This window comes from Gouania willdenowi, chromosome 19, assembly GCF_900634775.1.
Source record: "Gouania willdenowi chromosome 19, fGouWil2.1, whole genome shotgun sequence".
In the NCBI taxonomy this organism is placed as follows: Eukaryota; Metazoa; Chordata; class Actinopteri; order Blenniiformes; family Gobiesocidae; genus Gouania; species Gouania willdenowi.
Window position 1 is genome coordinate 18,970,668 of NC_041062.1, and position 19,874 is coordinate 18,990,541.

The window sequence follows — 19,874 nt, forward strand, 5'->3', positions numbered from 1 at the left end:
ATTGAAGGTTCTTTTATTAGAAATAAATCCCAGTATTGCTAAGAAACAAATTGTAGCTGCCACTTTCCTTCCAGCGATCGACTATGGAGACATTGTCTGCCAGTTCTCTACAGATGCTGGACGCAGTCTACCATGGATCATTAAGATTCAGAACTGGCTGTAAAATACCTCACCCACGGCATTCTGTGTTCTTTGGTTAACTGGTCATCGCTATCCACACACAGGCTTTTGTACTGGTATACTTGTGCCCTCAAACATCTCTGAGGATTTTGATTGTGGGTGGGCCTCGAGAAAACTGGATGGGCCTACGAGTGTTTGTGCGTACAAGTTTTTCTGTGTGCGCTCATGAGTGTTTGTGTGTGCGCATACCACGAGTGTTTGCGCGCACAAGCGTTATTGTTTGTGCGCGCTCACGAGTGTTTGTGTGTGCGCGTACCACGAGTGTCTGTGTGTGCGCGCACAAGTATTTGTTTGTGTGCGCTCACAAGTGTTTGTGTGTGCGTGTACAAGTTTTTGTGCACGTGCACACGAGTGTTTGTGTGTGTGCGCACACGAGTGTTTGTGTGTGTGCGCACATGTATTTGTTTGTGTGCGCTCACAAGTGTTTGTGTGTGTGTGTGCATTTGTTTGTGCGTGAGAGACATTTTTACTTCAGTTTAATCAACTTAAGCAGGGTTTAAATGTGCTTTATAGATAAACTGTGTTTTAAAAAAATTGGATTAAGCGATTAATTTATTGACCGATTAATCGATTTTGAAAATAAGTTGCAGCTCTACTAGTCGAAGATGAGTTGCATCTCAAATCTGATTTACTTTCCAGGATTAAAACTCACAAAGATAAATAAATATGACAGCTATAGTTAGTACTTATTAGAGGTAAATACTGCTGCACCTGATGAAGTTTTAGTTTTAAATGAACCATCAGTGAATTTGCACGGTGGGCACACTAGTCATAATCAATTGCAAGCGAATGCAATGCATCATGGGGCAAGCTAAAAATCAAACTTCCCCCTTTCAAAACAAAAGCATCTCTTCTTGTTTTCCATCAGTTTTTTAACGCTTTTGTAAATAGGGCTCTTGTTTTGAAGTTAATCGGAAGTTTCGTTGGTAGTAAATGGCGGACAATATGGAATCTCCGTAATGTCACAATGAAATGTATACACCCAAGTTTTATGGTTAAAATGACCACATGTTGATATTCTGCTTGGTCACTTTCTCGCTTAAAATGTTTTCAGAACTTTCAGAGGTGGAGATATTTAGCCTCAGTGTGCTAACGTTTGTTGTCGTAAGTTTGGGTTAGGGTTAGGGTCGCAGGTCTTAGGAGACTTGGAAGTATACTTTAGTGGGAACAGTCATTATCCTAATCATACTTATAGTATATAGTAGACAGTAGGGCTAAGATAAACAATTATTTTTTAATCTGGCGATAGTTTTTTCAATGCATCAATTAATCTAACGATTCATTTTTTCAGTTCGATTCGACTCGATTCTCCCCATTAATTGACTAAAAGTAATTTATACATGTTGATTTACATATCTAAAATAAAAAAAAAAACATAAATTCCTTTACATTGCAATATACGTTTATTGCTCTTCAACTCAAAATTCCAAAATAAAGTTCAAGTAAGAATATAAAAGTACAAACTAATGCATTCAGAGTCTGAAGTAGCATTAAAATAAACTTTCCTTTTACCTTAAGAATTGTGTGTGTGTGTGTGTGTGTGTGTGTGTGTGTGTGTGTGTGTGTGTGTGTGTGTGTGTGTGTGTGTGTGTGTGTGTGTGTGTGTGTGTGTGTGTGTGTGTGTGTGTGTGTGTGTGTGTGTGTTTAAGGGGAAAGTAAAAGGTCAGACTTCAAAGGAAAAACTCCAATAGATGCCTATGTGTACAGCAAACATACATTGTGTTTAATTTACAAATCAGGATGGACTACTTGCGTATCACAGTGGTGTGTACTGTAAATGTGCGTGCAGCTGCTGCTGCTGCTGCTGCTGTTGCTGCTGATTTCACGGCAGGTGTATCCTCCTTGTCCCGTCGACGCGCTGCCGTCCGTTCACACCGAGGATAAAGGATGAGGGTTACGGGGAACAGATACCTTTGATGAACGAGTGCGTGCCTTCACTGCCTTGCACTTTTCAAGCTCGGAGGAGCCACTCGTGTTAGTTAATCTCCGGTGCCGCCATCTTTGTTTTGGTTGGACGATGCATTGGCGCGCACGTTTTGCGTGGACGTCATCCATTACATTGACGCGTTGTCCCAGCGTTGCCCCAACGTCAATGTAATGGATGACGTATGTATATAGTGTGCCATTTCAAACACAGACTGATAGTCCATGTGGGGTACACGCCTCTGATTGGAGAAGCTTTTACTCAAAGCCTTGCACTGGCTGCTTATTGGATGAACAGCACCGAGATGGGCCTTGATCAAAATGAATTAAATCTAAAGTTGTCTTTTTCATTGGGGTCTTCACTGTCAAACTGTTTCTATTTTTAGTATCTACCTGTTCTGCTGACTTTGTATGAATCTTTGTTTCACTTAACATGTCTTTAATTTTTAAATGTTGTATTGACACAGTGGGACTACCTGTATAAAAAAAAAAGATTATAAACTAATAAATGAATTGTTAACCATATTTTCTCAACACTTTTTCAACTAAATCTGCAAATGCAATAAAAAAATAGATACTAGAGACTCCGCGGTGGCAAAACTGATAATAAAAACCCCAATAGACAGTTTACAGCTTATCCTAATTGATAATGAAATGATTGTGTGGAAATTAGCAAACAATATTTTCAATATTTGCACATGGCTTGACTCCTTAATTAGAATAGTGCATTAGGAGGAGTCAGTGTAACCGTTAATTACACACGAGTGATGCTGATAACCACCTGTTCAAACACACAGATGGGATGTCTGTCTGCTTAGCTCATGACTGTCTGCAAGGGCTGGATAAGGCTATTACTTTTAGTCAAATGTAAATGAGATTAATAAAAGATGAACAGTGAGTGGAGAATTCTACATCACACTCAAGATTGTGCTGGAGCGGACCACAGGTTATAGGGCACGCATGGAAATGTGGACACAGAAGCTGCAAACATGCTGCACACATAATTACCTGTCAAATGCATGATGGGCAACTTCCTGCAAGTAATTGAAGTGATTATTAAGAACGAAGAAGGAAGGGCAACAGAATAGAAGGAATGGAATAGAAGGCTTTTATTGTCATCCTACATAATGTACAACAAAATTAAAGGACAACTCTGGTGGTGCAAGAGTACAGGTATGAAGAAAAACAGTAAGGAATTAGAGGGTAAGACCATACTGCTTCTTTTACTACGTGAAAATGTAGGCCTACATTCTGCACAGGTTTACATGCAATATTAACAGGAAAAAAACGAGGAAGCTCGAGGGAATTTAAAGGGATTCTCCACTGTTTTTACAAGTTTGACCTAAAATTGAGCATAGCGTTAGTTCAGGCAGGCCGCGGACGTCAAGCCAGCCACACCTCCAATCAACCAACGGCCCAGATTGGCTCCATATTGGTCAAAGCATACAAGAAGCACTACTTAAAACACGACAGCTGCCTATTACCACCTCAGCAAGCATCTCGGAACCCACCTCCGCCCCAACTCCTTGAGGTCAGTATGTATCCAACTAACTGGGTGTCAGTTTTTTTGTCATTAACATATGCTCTGATCTGTTCCAGGGGGTTTTTGCTAACCACTCTCCTTGCTTTAGCCTTTAGCTAGGGTTCGGGGAAGGTCAGGGAGGAGTGCTCTCCCTACCTCCGGCATTCCAAATAAGCTTGTAGAAAGGGCAAGGGGGTCCCGGAATAGACCCATACCGCCAAATATACGATTGCATGCAAATCCATGTAAAGCGCTCAAACGCACTATATAAATCCTAATGCACATTTATTGTAAATAAATCATTTATTTTGACTAAAGCGGTCCTGACTGAAATGTACTTCACACTACTTTACAGTTTTAGAGCCTGTGTTCCACCATCTTGAAATCACGTGATTGATGATGTCACACGGCCCCACTGCCTGTAAACATCTCATTATGTTCTACTGGAGTGAAGCATTCAATCTGCTTTTTAGATCATTTAGCAGCTTTTTCAGTCAAAATGACAACGTGTGCTGCTTTTGGTTGCTCAAAAAAACCAGGAAAAGTTAAAGATGCCAATGTAAACCTCTTTCTTTTTTTTTACCGAAAGAGAATAAAAACTGTTGTCACCCGAAAAAGATCTGTGACCGCAGGGGGCGACAATTCCAACTCTGCGGATTCATAGTAGACAATGAATCAAAGAAGAAGAGCTATCCTAAGGGACCTTTACTCTCCCTTAAACAGTACATGCGTGATACTCTGGTGGCTGAAGTTAGCGAGTAATTAGAGACTGTTGAGGACACACAAACCCTGAAGTCCTTTCAAGATGGCGGAACACAAGCTCAAAAACTGTAAAGTAGTCCCATTTTTAAAAGGTAATTTGATGAATATGGTGCATAATAATGCATTTTGTTAGACATGGATTTATAATAAGTACATTTTAAAGTCTGTGTAAAGCAGAAATAAATGTGTGTTATTAGTTTGTCACACCACAGAAACGTGTCATTGACCACTGAGCCAATTTTGAAAGATTAAAAAAAAAAAATTGCTAAGTATATAAAATTTGGTCTTAAAATCATGGAAAAACAAGCACTTCTCTCTGCTCTGAAACGCTGGGGGCGTGTCAGTTAGAGGCGCTGGAACCACGGCCACGCGCGGGAAGGGCGCCGCCATCATGTACTGTAGGACGAGGACTCACATATTGACGCTGTCTGAGCTAGCTGCTCCCGTTTCTCTCTGTATAAAAGGAACTAAAAAAAAAAATGGTTCGAGTTCATGCTAATGATGGCTCCATTACGTAACGCGGCTATGATTTCTGACACGCCCATTAAATCCTGAACACAGAAATTTGAAACAGATTTTGAAGCCTAGCTCCACAAATACATTCTAAATGGTTGAATGGCTTTGTACATGCTTTAAGGAACACATTTATGACCTATTTAGTGTGTTTTGAAGAAAATGGGTGTATTTGCTTTACATGGACTTTAAGGATTTTAGGCCAAACTTGTAAAAACAGTAGAGTAATGTTTTAATCATTGTCAATAGGGGTGTGGCATGACTCAATTACAACACAGTCACACCAAAAATGGTTTATGTCTGTATTGAAGGCCTTAGCAAAAGTAACAAATGGTGGTTCAAAACTAGTTCAATGATTAGAGTGCCTAGAGTGGGATTTAAACCCAGGTCTCTAGTATAGAAGGTGGGAGAACTTTCAACAAGTCAAACAAGCAATGTTCCTGTTTAAAGGCAGTACTAAGCAGTTAAGTTAACCGGGGCAAAGACAAGTAGACATGGCCAGAGGCAGAAACTAATCCAGTTACGAGGGTCAGGATCAGGGGACGTGGTCAGTGGAGGAAGGCAGTTTGGTTTACCGAAGCAGAGATGGAGAAGAGATGAAGTCAGGAAGTCTAATCATGAAACAGAACCGAGAGAAAGTGCTGAAAAGTCAGGCAAGGTGTGACGGTATCCTAACAAGGAGTGAGTGATCTCTAAGGGCTTCTATACTAGGTTGATTACTAAAGAAGACAAGTTGTCATTCAGGTGAGTTGAGTGAGCTGGATGAAGAGGGAGAAAGAAGCTAAAGATGTGAAAAGCACTAGAATGATTTTTAGCTGCTCTACATTGTTGTGGCCAACCTCAGAGTCAGGAGGTTTAGGAGATTTACCAGCTGACTCCAAGAAAAAGACTTAGAACACTCCACCATTATTACACACAATCGGACAGCGACTCAAAAACAAATGTTTTTTTGTGTGAATGTCTGCTATTGGTTGATGCTGGTCCCCTGTATACCACCACAGCCTAAATACAACAGAGTTTACTGGGGTCTAAGTTCATATGGATAATTAGGTTGAGGAAAGGTAAAGAAGTTAGACTCTGAGCTGAGGAGGATATAAAGCATTTTTGGGTCCATTTGCCACTTAAGGCTCAAACATAATAATAGTGTATACTTTATTAGTCACCGTAGTGACATTCTTCTCTGCATTTTCCCCGAGGGGTAGCAGTGGGCTGCCATTTTCAGGCGCCCAATGAGCAGTTGGATTAGGGTTAAGGGACTTGCTCAATATCCCACAGTGATGACCCAGGTGAGATTCAAGCCGGTGACCCTCCAATGACAAGCCGGCTTCCTAAACCACGAGGCCACCACTGCCCTGATGACTACTCAGGCGGTCATCTGCAAAGCGGACTCCTGGCGAACTGTCCGCTCTCCTCAGAGCTCACATACTCGAGCGCAACGCCGGCGCATAGTAGTTTCCAGCAAAATCCTACATTTCCCACAATCGTTAGGTCTTCTCTGTAATCCTTTTCCAAAGATATTTAAAGGTGTCTGTACTTTCGTAGCTCATCTGCCAGTCTCTAAGGTCGATAGGGCAGGGTGATATGGATCAAAACTCATATCTTGGGCGCGCATGTAGCGCACGAGCTATATGCTTTCTAACCAGCATAGTGGTGTGATTATCTCCTTTGCATTATTCTGTACATATTTTCACACACACACACACACACACACACATGGGAGGGTTGATCGCTTCTAAATTAATGCACACCAGTCCAACGAACGCGTAAACGAACGCGTACCCTGCGCCTGCACGTCTGACCATTTTCCATTGACTTAGAATGGGTACACGGGCACAATACACATTAAAGTGTATGCACACCTACGCCACACCTGGATGTGCACCTAACAAACATGAATATATCAGTCACATGTAGACGCAGGTGTGGCGTGAGTGAAGCTACAGCGATCAGGTGACCTTCACTATCGATCACCGTCTACGTGACATGTAAACACTTAGAAAAAAATATTACACGTGCAGGCATATACACGCGTGCACGTCACTAAGTGTGTGTGTGTGTTGAGTGCATAACGGACCACCATTTAGTCCGGTTACAGTCTGTGCCATGACACCTGTCCATGGAGTGGTGGTGACTGTAGTGTCTGTGTCAGATCATTGCTGTGATTGGACAGGATACAACACTCAACACTCACACACACTTACTGTGTTTACATGTCATGTAGACGGTGATCGATAGTGAAGGTCACCTGATTACTGCCGCTTCCGTCACGCCACACCTGCCACTACACCTAACTACCTCGATTAGTTAAGTTTAGTGAAAGTTAGACAGGTACGTGCAATGGACTGGTGTGCATTAATTTAGAAGTGATCCACCCCATCATACACGTACACACACACACACACACACACACGCACACACACAAGATAAGCACCCCTGCACTAATGTTTTATTAATAAATAGTTTTATTTGTACGAATGTGTGTCTTTGATCAGATTCTATCTAAACCGCTGCATTGGTGCAAACTTTATTTATAATTTATCATGCGCATGTCCCATAGAATTAAACCAGGGAAATCACACACACTATTTTACTTTGCACCCACAAATAAACCCATTTATAACACTACAGAGTATGTACACCTCTTTGTACATCCAACCTTCAAACACATACTCATTTGGCCATAATTGGAAACTCTACTTAAACTCCCACGCGAATACATACTTCCAACGGGCTCTGTACTAGTTTTATTAATTCTTAAAAAATGTAATCAGAAAGTTGGCAAACACTGGATCCAAATGTCTGTGCTAATGGCCATTTGACAAAGGATTAGTATCTCAGCAGCTTTTCTGATTAGCTCTAATCTCTTTAATAACAATTTTACATTTGTTGTCCATTTAGAAGAAATTAGAATGAAAACCAAACGCCTCGTTTGTCTTGACAGGTTTTCTCAAAGCTTGTTAGCTATTATCGGGGTGACTGCATTCAGTCCCATCTTGAAAACCTCTGCCTCATTAAATGTCATTTTTCTGTGTATGAAAAGGTGGCAGTTGCTCAGACAAATGAGTTCTGCCACCATTAATGCTCTTATGTCTATAGGGCTGATGGAAAGCTTGACGGAAAGATCATCAACATCTCTACAATTATGCAGCTAGTTAACGATGACACTAATATCTATTATTAGTGGTTTAGAGTGAAGGAAATGCTCCTCTGAATGAGTTGAAAATCACTGGTGTAATACATTTATCTCTTCTTATTTCAATTCTGAAGAAAAAACTTTATGAGTATTTTGAAACTTTACACTTGAAATATGTTTATTTGAAAAAATCTGCATTGAAATAAATAGATTTTATGGTACTTTTTAAATTGGGTGTAACAAACAAATGCTACTAAACATTACACTGCCAGGCATGTGTAGAACTAAGTGGACTATTGAGTGTCACATTGGTGAGAGAAAACAAGCGGTGAGACTCGGCATGTCCGGGAGAAGGAGGAAGTTGCGTGTGTGCAGACTGACGGGGGGAGAGACTTGGAGGAACGCCAAAATACAGTAAGCAAACCATTCAATTCTGACCCAGATAGCAAAATAACAATAATTTTGCCATCAAAAGCCCGGTCTCAGTGTTGTTTTTGTAGTTTTCTAGTAGGAAACCAATGTTGAGGTGTCACTAAAGCAAACAAATGTTTGATTTTTTCAGAAAAAGCCATTTTTCTCAACTTTTTGTCACAAACTGGCAATTTGTCTGAAACTTGCCTCTATTCAACTGCTAATTACAGAAAAACGAAACAAGCTAGAAACAAAATTATTTTTTCTGATGAAAGTAGAGATTAAACAGTATATGGTTTCAGATTTCAGATTGTCATAGTACAAAATATCCTGTGGGTCTTAAGAAATCTGTGAAAATCATCTGAAACGCCTGGCAATATGGTGTCAGCTGCTTTGAGTAAAGGAATATTTGCCAGATTTTGGAATAATTGAGAGTTTGTTCAACATCCATCCATCCATCCATCCATCCATTTTCTTTTGCTTATTCGTTGCCGGGTCGCGGGGACAGAATCCTTAGCAGTGAGGCCCAGACTTCCCTCTCCCGGCCCCTTCATCCAGCTCCTCCGGTGGGATCCCGAGGCGTTCCCAGGCCAGCCGAGAGACATCGTCTCTCCAGCGTGTTTCGGGTGTTCCTCCGTGTCTCCTTCCGGAGCGACGTGTTCTGAACGCCTCACCAGGGACGCGTCCAGTGGGCATCTGGCTCTTCTGGCTCATCTCATCTGGCTCTTCTCAATTCGGACAACAATTTGAGATAAAAAATATCTGCCATCATGTGATATAAGAAGTGGAAAACTGAGCACAAATCCTAATAATGTCAGAGATGTTGCCTTTACATGTTAATTTCAGTGATGCACTTTACCTGTGCATCTTTTAATAACACCCCACAACTTTATTTTGATTTATTTTTAGTGAACCCCTAAGCTCCAGCACTTGGGCTATTCATTTATTAGTAGCAGAGGCTGCCCAGATCAAATGTATGGATGCTAATGATAGAGAAATATGTTACTGTAAGTTTTAGTCAATACTTACTTGGCACTAAATCTCTTTCCAGCAGTCCTTCACTATATCTGAACATCCACTTTCCAACTGGTCCTTCTGGGCCAAAAAGTACTTCTTACATTGCAATTAATGCTTTCTTCAGTCTTCTTCTCTTCTTCCACCATCTGTCCTTTACATCACTTTGTGCTTCCCAATCTATGTTTTTCTGCTGATACATTGCAAAAAATAGAAATAGCACGTCCACATCCGTCCATTCCTCATTCAGTTAACCTCTTCTCCCTCAAAGTTTGCTCACGGAAAGAAGGACCTGTAAACCAATCAGATGGCCGTTGCAGGGGATTGTGCCAGATCATAGAGGTTAATAACACTCCACATGATTACCCAGGAGCCCGAGGATAATGGGGATTAAGGGAGCAGGTTCCACATTGCAAATAATAATGGCTGTTCCAGAGCTGTGGCCACGTTGGTGATAGGCCACCGTGCTATCTCCTCTCGCCCACAGTGAGGTGTGGAAGAAAGTTAAACAGACCCTGACACCGGATGAAAGTGCAGAATTCTACTTCACGCTATCACATTTTCAAAAAAAATGAGGTAATCTTTGTGAGTTCAACCTTTCGTCCCTGTTTGCATGAGATGTGCTCTTATCATGGTCGATGGTGTATCTGTGTGTGCGTGCTGAGGGGTGTTATATCACCACATCGTAGGCTATGGATACCGTTACGTACAGTAGCGGTTTATTTTACACAATCAGAAAGAGTTATCCAACTCTTTGAAAGGAACTGATCAAAACTGTATGTCATGGTTCCTACACTTTTTTCACAATTATTTTTCCAAACTTTTCCAAAACATTTTACCAAACTTCCATCACTTATTTTAAGATCTATTAGAGAGCATTAGAGCACAAAAATGAGTGGGCCTTTCCAGTGTAGTAGTGTAACAGAGGTCTGACAGTGTGCCATGCTTAGTAGCAAAAATGTGGTAAATGTGTCCATCACTTATCTATCATATAGCATCATACAATGGCGCAATTGCTTTCTACACTAATTTTGCAATATTTTTTAAGCTGTTGCTATTGGTCAAGACCCGGACCTCAGACAATCCTGACTATAGTTCCGGCACTTCCTGTGTGCATGTGCAGTAAACCGAATGCCGGTAGTTCCGTCACTGCAGACCCGTGTCCTTCTAGCTATAGTTCTGTCAGTTTTATTTAGCCCTAACCCTAACCTTAACCCTAACCCTTCCGTTTTAAAACCAAATCAAAATAACAAATAAACAGTGTTTGTTTTATTTTACTGATTTAAAACCTAAACAGAAATACAGAAAAACCAAAAACCAGATAAGCAACGTTTTTTTTTTTTTTTGTTCTGTTTGTGTGATATTTACGGGGACATTAGAGCGAGAACTGAAGTCCGCTGCACCTTCTTGCCCAGGTTCTGAACCAAGTCTCCACACAATATTACTGTTTAGGATTTATTTCAGCAGTTTTCTGATCCTGCTCCTGTTTTCATTCAGTGTGTGGATGTTTTAGCTCCCAAAAAGCTGCTCACGTTTATGTGTTGTTTCACAATGTTAAATTAGTATCCAAATAAACTGGTGACTGACTATTGACTGTGAGGCTGGTGTGAGGAACAATAGATGTTAGAACTTCTACCATTTGACACTTTTGCAAAAACAATTACAGCTTTTTTGAGGGCAGTAAAAATGTTTATTTTGCACGTTAAAAATAATATATATATAAAACAGCAGCCATCAACGCACACGGAAGTTGATCACAAGAAACGAGGAGCACAAGCAGATTCGTTACACCACCTCTGGTTCCACATATCATGTGCATGTTTTACGTAACATCCATATTTTGGTTTTTATTTATTTATGTATTAATAACATTTCAATTCATTAGTGATGTGACTTATGCGTTGCTTCTTTTTATGTCCGGACCGGGAGCAAAAGTCCACCCAGTCACCAGTTTATCTGGATACTATTTGGACCGTAACACTGTTCGGTAAAGTTGGCAGATATTCAAAGATTCGGACTTCCAGCATCAATAACTCTTTAACAAAACATAATCGACACACAAATTGAAATACCCTAAAATGTTTCTTTTTTTTCTCTTATTTTTATTTTAAAAGGAGGAATTTGCCATGTTACATATGTTAAAACAGAAAAAAAAATATGTCAAAAGCGGGATTCGATCATCAGTGGAAGGTAGAATCCTTGAGTCTAGTGCCTTAGACCACTAAGCCATCCTAACACGGTGATAACACAGGCACATAACGCTTAGGCAGAACAGGTCCGGCAGTGAAGGAAATGCGCACGCGCACAGGAAGTGCCGGAACTATATTCAGATTTCCGGGTCCGGAACTTTAAACACTTTGTATTTTTTAAATAACGATGCATCAGCTATTGGATGTAACATTAAACAACTACGATTACGATAAGATTACAATTTTAATTAGCAGACACATTCATCCAAAGTGATGTACAACGCAAGTGGTCAGGCTTAAAGAGACTTGCCTAACGTCCCATAGTAATCGCGAAGGTTGGATTTTAGACATAAAAATAAAATAGGCCATATTTCCAAAACTTTTCGAAAACAGGTAAATTATTCCATGACTTTTCAAGACTGAAAAATCGTTTCTTCAAATTCCAGAACTTTTCCAGGAATTTCATGACCGTGCATGGGGACCCTGGTATGTTGTCAAATATTCTGTCTGATGTGCTCTGTTCATACCTGTTGATACATTCAAATCCAGAGAGACACTTGGCCACAAACAAGCTCTAAAGAAGCAAAGGTATCAGAATCTGCCGATGTGACATCCTGTTTATGCACATCCAGAGGGGAAAGTAATGGATTACAAGTACTCACGTTACTGTATATTTCTTAATCAGTAAATGTACGTAAATTTTAGTATGTTTTAAAAGAAGTAAAGTATTTTGTTACATTTCTACACCCAACTGTTAATGAGTAAAGTATTTTTAAAAATGATACCATAAACCGCAGTACTGTACTGATTTCAGCTCAGCAGTTTATGAAGGTTGGGGTTTCTATCTATTATATATGTTATTATCATGACACATTTGCCATGGCGCTGTTTTAGAGATCATAAATGTAGCTATACTAAGAGCCAAGGGCTGGGCGATATATTGAGTTTCAAGATATATGGCGTTTTCTAATTTGGCAATATAGAAAATCACAATATCGCCTTTATCAACATTTTTTGTTTTATAACACTTGTTTTAGGAGTCGCTGCTTTTACGACTTCTCAGAACTGCATTAAAAAGCACAGTCAGATGGATTTCTAAGTACGTCCTAACCCAGACCTTCCCCTAAACAAGCCACACTGCAGAACTCACTCACACATGCTGTCCCTTATGGAGAAAAAGACAAAAGTGGCACATTTTTTTGCAGCTGTTTGTTAATAAATGTGCCTGTGTGGCATTTTTCAAATTTAACCCTGAATTGTCTTTCTGGTCAGACTTTATTATCCCCCACCACAAAGTGTGGAAGGGGGATAATAAGGTTTGAGCTCCATCCATCCGTTTGAGTTAAAGGGGACAACTTTTCTCAGAAGATGTTTAAGATAGGATAACCAAATTCAATGTGTGGCTTTGAGTTATTAATACCTTGATGGAGTTCGAAAATGAGAAGTGTGCAATTATTTTTTCCGGAGTTATTGACGTTTTGTTTTTCTTTACTCTGTTTGAGGTATCTTCAAAGGGGACAGCTTTTCTCAGAAACCGATAACCAAAATTGATGTGGCTTCAGGGTATCAATGCCTCAATGGAGTTCGAAAATGAGAAGTGCGCCTTTTTTTTTCGGAGTTATTGACCTTGTTTTGTTTTTCTTTACTCTGTTCGAGGTATCTTCAAAGGGGACAGCTTTTCTCAGAAAGGGTTTAAGATAGGATAACTAAATTCAGTGTGTGGCTTCAGGGTATCAATACCTTGATAGAGTTCGAAAATGAGAAGCGCGCAATTATTTTTTTCGGGAGTTATTGCACTTGTTCTGTTTTTCTTTACTCTGTTCAGGGTATCTTCAAAGGGGACAGCTTTTTTAGAACCCGTTTATGATCTAAATTCTTAGATTTAGGACATTTAGGAAAAGGTTGTGAGTTATAATGAGAACCACTCTGGTGGGGGATGTTGATGACTATGTCTTCTTGTTTGAATTAAAGATATTGAGATAATATCATATCATATATCATACAGTAAATCGCCATTTGGAGAAAAAATACTGTGATATGAGTTTTGGTCCAGATCGCCGAGCCCTATTAAAGCCTGAGTAATTTTTTTTTTTTTTATTATGAATTGAATTCATTGATGTTATTTTATTTCAACAAAGAATTTAACATTTTGACAAACCTTTTATTTTGATGTTGGGCAAGTCCCTTACCCATAATTGCTTGAGTTGCGCAAAAAAATTAAATTGTAAAATTGTAATCTTTGTAAAACACAGGAATACTAGTTCTTTGTTATACAATGCAGCAATACAACTCTAGGGCTGTGTCTTTCTCCTAAAGCACAGCTGTCAGTAAAGATTGGCTCATTATGGGAAGTTCTGCACAGCTGGATACTGTATATTTATTAAATTCTGGTCTGGTGGTGCATGAAAACATGAAAAAAAAAAACAGAGAACTAACTAGAACCATATCTGAGGCAGCTTGTTATTTTTCCTGTTTGTGTGATAACACCATTTTTGTAAAACACTCACTCACTGTTAGATATAGTATATAATACCTTTATCTCTTGTCTTTATCATTAATGGTGGTGGTGATAAATAGTGATAGAAATAAATATTTATGGGTGAAATACCGTCAATGTACTGTAAATATATGGTAATTTATTATTAAAAAAACAATTTAGCTATAATTTGATTTACTGTAAAAAAATGTAATCAGAAATATATAGAGTGAACAATTTTATATTGATCAATGGTTGACAGTATTGTATTGTAATTATAAGTACAGAAAGATACTGTTGAATATTACAGTATTTTACTGGAGCACTGCTGCCAATATAATACTTATTAATATTTAGTATACTTATTACATCATTCAAGCATCACAGGGCCATATGTCTTGATAATAATCTAGTTTATGATCAGTGGATTAGTCGCTGTAACCATCCTTTTAAATTTGCATTACAAAAAGGAAATGAAAATTCATTTGGAGATACCATATACTGTGTTATACTTTTTTGGTACCGTTTTGGATGAACTGCAAGATACAGTTAGATAATGGTTGATTTGATTTTTGATTTTTAACCCTCGTCAGTAAAGACGTCATTTCATGTACATTTAACATCGTTTTTAATACTTTATTGCAATAATTAACAAACAAAATGTGATTTTCATAGACAACTGTCATCAAAAGTACGCTGCATTTTTTTGCGAGGAACAAAACGAAACAAAAAAAGACCTTCATGAAAGGAAACGGGGGATAAATACATCTTTTGATGAAATTATGTAACTGTGTCCTCTACTTAGTCTATTTTCAGAGTAACTTTAATTAATTTTTTGCAAGTTATCTCTCATTTTTTTAAATATTTTTTTTCCATTCATCTTAAGTTTGCTCTACTGTTCTCAACCAAAGATTTATTGTTTGTCAGCTGCTTTATTGCTGCAACACACAAAACATTAAAACGTGGGACATCAACCTCGTTTATTATTTATAATAAATGTAATCCCAAAAGGTGTTCTCATGTCATGTTTTGATTCAATTCAAAGATGTTTGTCATTAACCTTCTCAACCTCTTTCCAGAATTTGTCGGGCACGTAAGATACAGTAAATGTACATATAACGTAGGTAGACAAAAAGGGGAGTAGTTCTACTTCTACGTATATATCACTTCAGGTGCAGCACATTGTGTAGAATGCCCCTCGTGAGAGATTTGGCTCGAGATACACAAAGTGCTGTATAGGCTGACTGCTTGTGTGTCAACTACATTCTGTATTGTATTGTATTGTGTGCACGTACTGGCCACTCTGGCTTCTCTCTCTCTCTGTTTGTGTGTGTGTGTGTGTGTGTGTGTGTGTGTGGTATCTGTTTGATCTTCAGTACTAAAAGCACAAAGAAGCTCTGGAACTATAGCATCCCACGGGACACAGCAAAAATAGACGGCATTCACTCGCTTTGTGTTAAAGCCCGTCACTTCTCCAAAAAAAAAAAAAAAAGGCCTTAATACACACACTTTCTCTCTAATGCACACATACGCTTCCACTTTTATTTCTATATTCCATTTGCCGTTGCATCATTTGGACACGGACCAAGACAAAAACAGTGAATAAATGGTACATTTAAAAGCACACTATTATTGTTTTTCCTGTGTTATATATTGTATTTCTTTGGGAAATATCACCTAAAATTAGGTTTGAGCGAAAAATTCGAGGTTAGATTCGATTTTCAATTTTTTTTTTTTTTTTTTAATGCACTTAAAAATGTCTGCAGACATCGTATATATTGTTAAAAGTACGACTTTATTGCTGTTATTGTGATTGTCCTCAAGAGTTAAAATGCATAGAACAATCCCAAAATAAAAAGTAAATGAGGCTCTGTCATTCAACAATTTCAAGCTTTAACCCAGGTTTAAGCAAAAGTGCAACAGCGCCTTCACAGTAGCTCCAATTTTCTGAAATCAGATACAGTAACTACATATTTTATAACATGTAACATTACAATTAAAAAAACTATCAACTCTTCCCTTAGCATCTCAGCATAGTGTGAATAAAAAATTAAACATGCCTGTGGCACACATATAGCCTACTCAAAGGGTATACACATGTAAACAAAGAGGGGGCTGGCTCACATCGCGCTACAGTAACCCAGTGGTGCCCAACCAGGGGTACGTGGAAACATTGATGAATCTATTTCTAACATGCTGAGTCATTTTTAAGCCTATTTCAGACACTGTACATGCTCATCCAACAGTTTTTCCACCCCTTGACAATAAACTGCATTAATGGAAAAAACAATATTGTAGCCTTAATATCCTACTAACTAACATGTTATGCACATTACTAAAAATTGAGGAAAATGTATTCTCTGATATACAATAATTGTAATGCACAAAATTGATATTTAGTGTGCGTTAAATCTGAAGAGAGGGATCGGGGGGTACATGAGACAGAAAAGTTTGGGAAACACTGCGGTAACCCACAAGGATGGAACGTGAAAAAAACTGTGGTGGGGGAAAAAAGAGAGCATTTATTATTATTATTATTATTATTATTATTATTATTATTTATTTATTTTTTTTAAACTCTAATTTGCAAAATAAATCTTGCTTTTATTTACAAATTTTTTTGCCCCGCCCAAACTAAAATGGTTTTTATTCTCATTTAAACTTCAACACTCTTACATGATGCCTTCACTGACCTTGATAAGACCCTGCCTGCCTACAATTCCAAATACTTTACTGAGCCGCACACACACAGTTCTGCAATTTCAGAGACAGCGACAGAACAAGAAAAAAAAACGCACAAAAGTAAACGTACAAAAGTAGAAGAATCGAGGAGAAAAACTTACGCAGGTTTGTGGCCCTGGAAACAAAGTGTTGTGAATGCATCCCAAGAGATTCCTCCCCCCGGAACTGTTCACCTGGACATCCGCCCTGCAGCACGCTGGCTACGGCCCTGCCAAAACACAGCGATGGAATCAGAGATGAATGGAACATGGTTCATTTCATTATTCAGTTGGACTGCACCAATAAAAAAATAAATAAATACATCTGAATTATAAATAAAGATCCGGTGAATGAAGATGTTAAGTTTGATTTCCAGTCACTATAGCGCATATATCAAACACACAATGTGTAGGCTGTAAGCTTTGTAAGTGATCTCCAGTGTGATGAACGTACAATGAAGCGCAATGCCGCCTCATATTGGAGTGAGGTAAACCACCCTCCTCAGAGATAAGAGTCGCTCACGTAATAGTACACCATCTCACAAAGAAGTGCTAGACTAAGGGTGGACATCTATGCATCCGAAGCGCACAAAACTAATAAAATGTTTCCATTTGAATGCAGTTACAGTAGGAGCGCATGCAGTGGCGCACATTGCGCGCAGCAGAACAGTGCGTGCTTGGTACAACTACTGCCTGGATTTATTTATTTATTTTTTGTCAACAACCACACCAAGAAATGAGAGAAATAAATGGATGATGGAGTGATGGATCTACCTGGACATGTTCTCTCTCTGAGGTCGGTGCGCCTTTTCCAGCCCCAGTTTGGTGAAAATTCCCACCAGAGCCATAATGGCCACTACTCCACAGATGATGTAAACAATTAAGTTAGTCTTGTCTTTGGTGCTGTCGTGGATCTTGTTCATGTTCTTGTAGGGAGGCTGTCCGGTCTTCATCCATAAAGGGGTGTCATAGTTGGTACAGGTGCTCTGATCCAGCCGCGAGTGTTTGTAGGCGCAGCAGAAGCGGAATCCACAGGTGCCGCAGCAGTACAGATAGTTGCCCGTTTTACAGGTGAACGGAGGATCCCACTGGCCCATCACGTCGTAGTAACCCCGACACTTGTCCTCCGTGTGCGGGGTCACCTCGGACACGCTCTCCTCCTCCCTGGAGCCATTGGAGGTGGCGATCATCACGAATCCTCCGAGCAGTCCCGGCTCTCCGTCAGCCTTACACACCAGAGCCATAAGTTTAAGCAGCAAGAAGCAATGGATAAAGTATTTTCCTCTCATCGTGCCGCTGTGTAACTTCACACGACAATAAGTAAACGACAGAAAGGCGCGCGGTCATGATATAGTAAAGAGTCCAGGTCCTCCACGCAGATGGACATCTTGTTTATCCTACCAGCGTCCAAAAAAGGTTCAAACAGTGTTACAGAACCTGGATTGGATTAAAAAAAAAAAAAGAAAAAGAAAAAAAATGGACTTCTCCGTAGGCGCGTCCACCTTGGATGGCTTCAACAACGGGGTCAGACTTTTATGGTGTGCATCACTTTGTATTCATCGGTGCGCTATTACGCACGGGAGTAGGCAGAGACACAACCCGCACCCAGAACGAGGCGCAGTGAGCGAATGAAGAGCCGAGGGTGGGAGAGCCTGGTGCGCAAAAGCAGCAAGAACAGGAGAGGAGTGGAGAGAAGAGAAGAGAGGAGTGGGAGGAGACCGTGAAGGTTGAGAGAGAGAGAGAGAGAGAGAGAGAGAGAGAGAGAGAGAGAGAGAGAGAGAGAGAGAGATTTTAAATTACCCAAATTACGCATACGCTGATCTGTTTTATGCAGAAAGTCGTTAGAGGTGCATTTTGTGCTATTCCAATTACAAGTTTAGCTATACATGTTCCAAATTAGGTGAGATAGGTGCAAGAGTCTCGACAAAAGGTGGAGAAAGCATTTACAAAAATGGTTCTCAAATAGGGGTTCGCATACCCCATCGGCCTGTGAAGGGTACAAGGGGAACTCCCAACCTGCGATACAAAGTATGTAATGCAACCTGTGTTTCACTGTGTTTCATTCATTATCAAAAAAGAAGAAAACTATATTAAAAAAAAAAAGGCAGTGGCTATCCGTACGGTTCCCCTATCAATATACAGACATTTTATCCGTATGCAGCGCCCCTCAACAATAAGCTACCTGCCAGGGTTGGGGTCAATTATAATTGTAATTGTGTAATCGATCATTAATTATAGTTATAGCGTAATTATAATTGTAATTGTAAAAATCTGGTGCTGTTGTATTCATAATGGAATTGTAATTACGTTTAGATAATTGGTTTTGTAATTGGCATGGAAGCTCATATAAAAACTGGCAATTACAATTTAATTAAATGCAAACCTGGGGAGCCATGTTATGGTTCTATGGCTTACACACATGTAGTAAACAATTATTAAACTATGTTTTCCCACAAACTGTATATTATCTCGAGAATAATTTTACCATTTAAAATAAAAAATGAAATCTAGGGGCCCACACCAAAAATATCAAAACCAATATTTTCATTAATTAGGAAGCTTAACACAGTAACCAAGAGATAAGAAACAAAAAAGATGATAGACAATATTTTTAGCGTATTTTACAGCTGATTTAAGACATTGGTGAAACTGACCTGTTATCATTAGAGATGCTAACAGAAAGCTAACACAAGAGGAAGGTTAGGGTGCATCTGAATAGTCCCTCCTATCTCCTTTCCTATCCGCTGTTCCTTTCCCCCCATCAAGTGCTTAAGTGGTGGCCATGATAAAGAGCGTCCAAGTTCAGGAAAAAACTCTGAACGCTTCCTTTTTTTTACCTCCTTTAACCTAGGAAACACTGATACATCCTTTACCAAAGGAGATGAGATAATGCTGACCCACAATTCCTTGCAGCAACAACATTTAAAGGGAAACGCACACCAGAGTGCTCACGGAAACTCACAATAAGTAGTAGATTATGTAAATTACTAATGCAATAATACGCCTTGAACAACTTTAAATAAATAATCTA

At 39.3% G+C, this 19,874-nt stretch overlaps 1 protein-coding gene across 1 annotated transcript in view; it reads right to left on the reverse strand.

Annotated features, from left to right (window-relative positions):
- The window catches only part of shisa9a (shisa family member 9a), a 101,506-nt gene extending 83,237 nt beyond the window's left edge, over nt 1-18,269 (reverse strand). Inside the window, exons 1-2 of the mRNA XM_028476380.1 lie at nt 17,618-18,269; nt 16,967-17,073 (exon numbers count right to left, since the gene is read on the reverse strand). Of these exons, the coding sequence (XP_028332181.1) occupies nt 16,967-17,073; nt 17,618-18,132 (622 nt within the window). The 5' untranslated portion in view covers nt 18,133-18,269. The remainder of the gene's footprint in view (nt 1-16,966; nt 17,074-17,617) is intronic.
- Nucleotides 18,270-19,874: the final 1,605 nt, after the last annotated feature.